General features: G+C 42.2%; 1 protein-coding gene across 2 annotated transcripts in view; it reads left to right on the forward strand.

Moving 5' to 3' along the window:
• The first annotated feature begins 106 nt into the window (after positions 1 to 106).
• LCOR (ligand dependent nuclear receptor corepressor) overlaps positions 107 to 2,683 on the forward strand; it is a 162,209-nt gene continuing 159,632 nt past the window's right edge. Inside the window, exons 1-2 of one of the 2 annotated variants that reach the window (XM_014591148.2) lie at positions 107 to 220; positions 518 to 582. In XM_014591148.2, the coding sequence (XP_014446634.1) occupies positions 537 to 582 (46 nt within the window). In that variant the 5' untranslated portion in view covers positions 107 to 220; positions 518 to 536. The remainder of the gene's footprint in view (positions 221 to 517; positions 583 to 2,683) is intronic. The other variant, XM_027775266.1, reaches the window with a different exon arrangement.

Consider the following 2,683-nt stretch of genomic DNA (forward strand, 5'->3'; position numbering starts at 1 on the left):
CCCGCCCCCCGCCTCCCGGCTCGGGCCGCCCCGGCGGCATCTCCCCCGCGGGCCGGAGGGAGCGTGGTCGGGGGCGCCCCGGGAGGGGCCGGGCGGCCGAGCTGCGCCTCTCACACTGTGTGTTTTGTCTGTTTTTCTCTCCCAAGGTCCCGTTTCCCTCTGTGCGGCGGCCGGCGGGACTATAAGGGCTTAACTCATATATTTAACCCCCCTCCAAAAAGTAAGTGGCCCGTGTGGTGTCTCCGCTCCGCCCGCCGCCCCCAGCCCCGTCCGTCCCTGTGTCTGACTCCCGTCCTCCAGCATTGTTATTTCCCGTCTTTGCTTCGGTGCTGCTGATGTGTGGGGAAATGCCCTCTCGTCGTCCTCTGTCCCCCACGCCCAGTCCTCGGGGAGGCCCAGAATTCCAGCCTCCTCGGCCCCCCCGCGGGGCATGTTCTTGGGAACCTGGTCTTCCCCAGCAGAACCTAGGAGATTTCTACCCGTTCGCTTGGGCCCCTCATCCCCTCCTTCCCGACAGGGTTTCGTTGGAAGGAATTATGCAAATCCTGCTTTCTGGTGTCCATTCAGCGGCAATTTCATGCGGTGAGAAGTTCTCTTTGTTGTGCGAGGGGGAGAACAGACACTGATTTAATAGACATATCTGTTGGGGGGAAGGGTGGAGGGGGTGTGGAGAGGCTCAGTTTGGAAGAATTACAGCACTTGGTTAGCTCAGTGTCTTTGTGTTTGAGCCTTCTGGCTTGACAGGAGGGTCTGCCCTTTACAATGTCCCACAAGGGATGTTTTCTATTATAGATTAAAAAGCAAAACCGAAACTTTAAACGAGTGGAAAAAAAGGTCATCTTTATTTAGAGAATATAAGCCTTTCCATATCTGTAGTGTTTGATTGTGAAAATGTATAATGTGCATTTTGTTAAGGATTTAGACTGTAATGTTAACATGCAGGCAACAATGCTTTAAGGTATCTGCTATCACTTTGGTTGTCCAAAGGTTAAAAGTACATTTTAAAACATATGCTTGTAAATAATTAAGGAATGAATCAGTTTGTTTAAATATGTTATTTGCCTTGTGAATATATTTTCAAGTTCCCCTCCCAATTCTGCCCTCCAGGAAACAAGCAGCCTTTTGGTGATCAGTTATCATTTACTCTGCTTGCTCTATTCTTTCAAACCTTCAAACCTGTTTTAGAAAATATTGCTAAAATACTACATGGGCTGGGCACTTTTTCAATTGTGTATTTGTAGTTATTATATAATAGTGTATAGGAGGTTTTGAGAAGTAGGAAATTAATGCATCTAATAATTGTGGGCTAATACAGACTCTGAAATTGAAGAATTTTTAGTTCTTGTGTTTGCTTCACTTAGTGATTGGTTTCATTCACTGGGCTTTTATGGTTTTCAAAAAGATTTTAAGATTGAAAAATGTAGTCAGGTAGATTTCTTAAGTTAATGTTGCTTTAGTTTAGATGGTTTTAATGAGTTGTTTATCTTACTCTAATTGTTTGCTTTGAATTCTTGCTTTCTGCCTCAGGCCCCCATTTTATTAGTCATCACTAGTGTTAGTGGTTAGTTACTGGTGCTTGACAAAGTTTTTTTGTATTTTGGCTAGTAAGATCTGTAAGTATTTCAAATCAATATCAAAACTTAGATTCTTTTTTTTTTTGAAGAAATATTTTATGTTGGTGGTCTGTTTTCTTAAAGTATATTTACAACTCCAAATTTCCACTTTCGAGGTACTGTAAAGTTGAGGGCATATTTAGAATCCAGAGTGCAAAGCAGTATTTTAATCTGAGCAGTAATATGTATTGATAGTTTTCCAACTAAAATCAGGTAGGCCTCATAATATTGTATTATTTATTTTGTTCTTTCAGAGGAGAGTTCTAAGTAAGTCGTTGTCCTGTTAACTTTCTATGTATAAAGGAGCTGGCAGTGATCCTTACACAATCCAAAAGCAACTATGTTTACTACCAGATGAAATAATTGCTCTTTTATCTTAATGGGATTGGTTTTGAACAGTTAACCTCCTATTTGATTCTCTTGACTGATTATCTTAATACTTTAGGGTCATTAAGTTTCTAGGTGATATTTAATTTATAGCAGCCTTCAAATTAAAAAGGATTTCTCTATCTTTCTTAAAATCTAATTCTCCTGCATTTGGGTGGGAGTGGCAGAGTGGGTGGTGATATGATAAGAGGAGTCAGCTATCCCAGATTGGTTGTATGGAATTGAAGTTCCTGGCGAGTGGGACAGTGATTATAATCAAATGGATATTTGTTTCTCAGGTGATTATTGAGGTGTCCTCTGGGCTAGGGTAATCAATCTAGATTCCAGGAGGATCTAGGATCTGTACTAATCTGTACTGCCGGAAGTGATGTAACCTATTGCGTGGCTGTCCTCATCCTTGCTGTATTCTCAGGCTCTACCCAGTGTTGGGGCTTTTTTGTAGTGATTTCAGCTTAGCTCTAGTTTGGCTGAAAAAGGACAGCAAGATGAGTCTTGTAGACTTAAAGAAAGTTATTTCAAATTATTTCAGTTCCCTTAATTTGCTTGTAGATGGATCAATTCTAGGAAGTACCTAAATAATGCCCCCCCCTCTTTTTTTTTAAGTTTTGCTATAGGGCATATGCCCCGTGTGTGTGTGTGTGTGTGTGTGTGTGTGTGTGTGTGTGTGTGTGTGGGGGGGGGGA

The sequence above is a fragment of the Tupaia chinensis genome, unplaced genomic scaffold (assembly GCF_000334495.1).
Source record: "Tupaia chinensis unplaced genomic scaffold, TupChi_1.0 Scaffold000539_1, whole genome shotgun sequence".
NCBI classification, from domain to species: domain Eukaryota; kingdom Metazoa; phylum Chordata; class Mammalia; order Scandentia; family Tupaiidae; genus Tupaia; species Tupaia belangeri.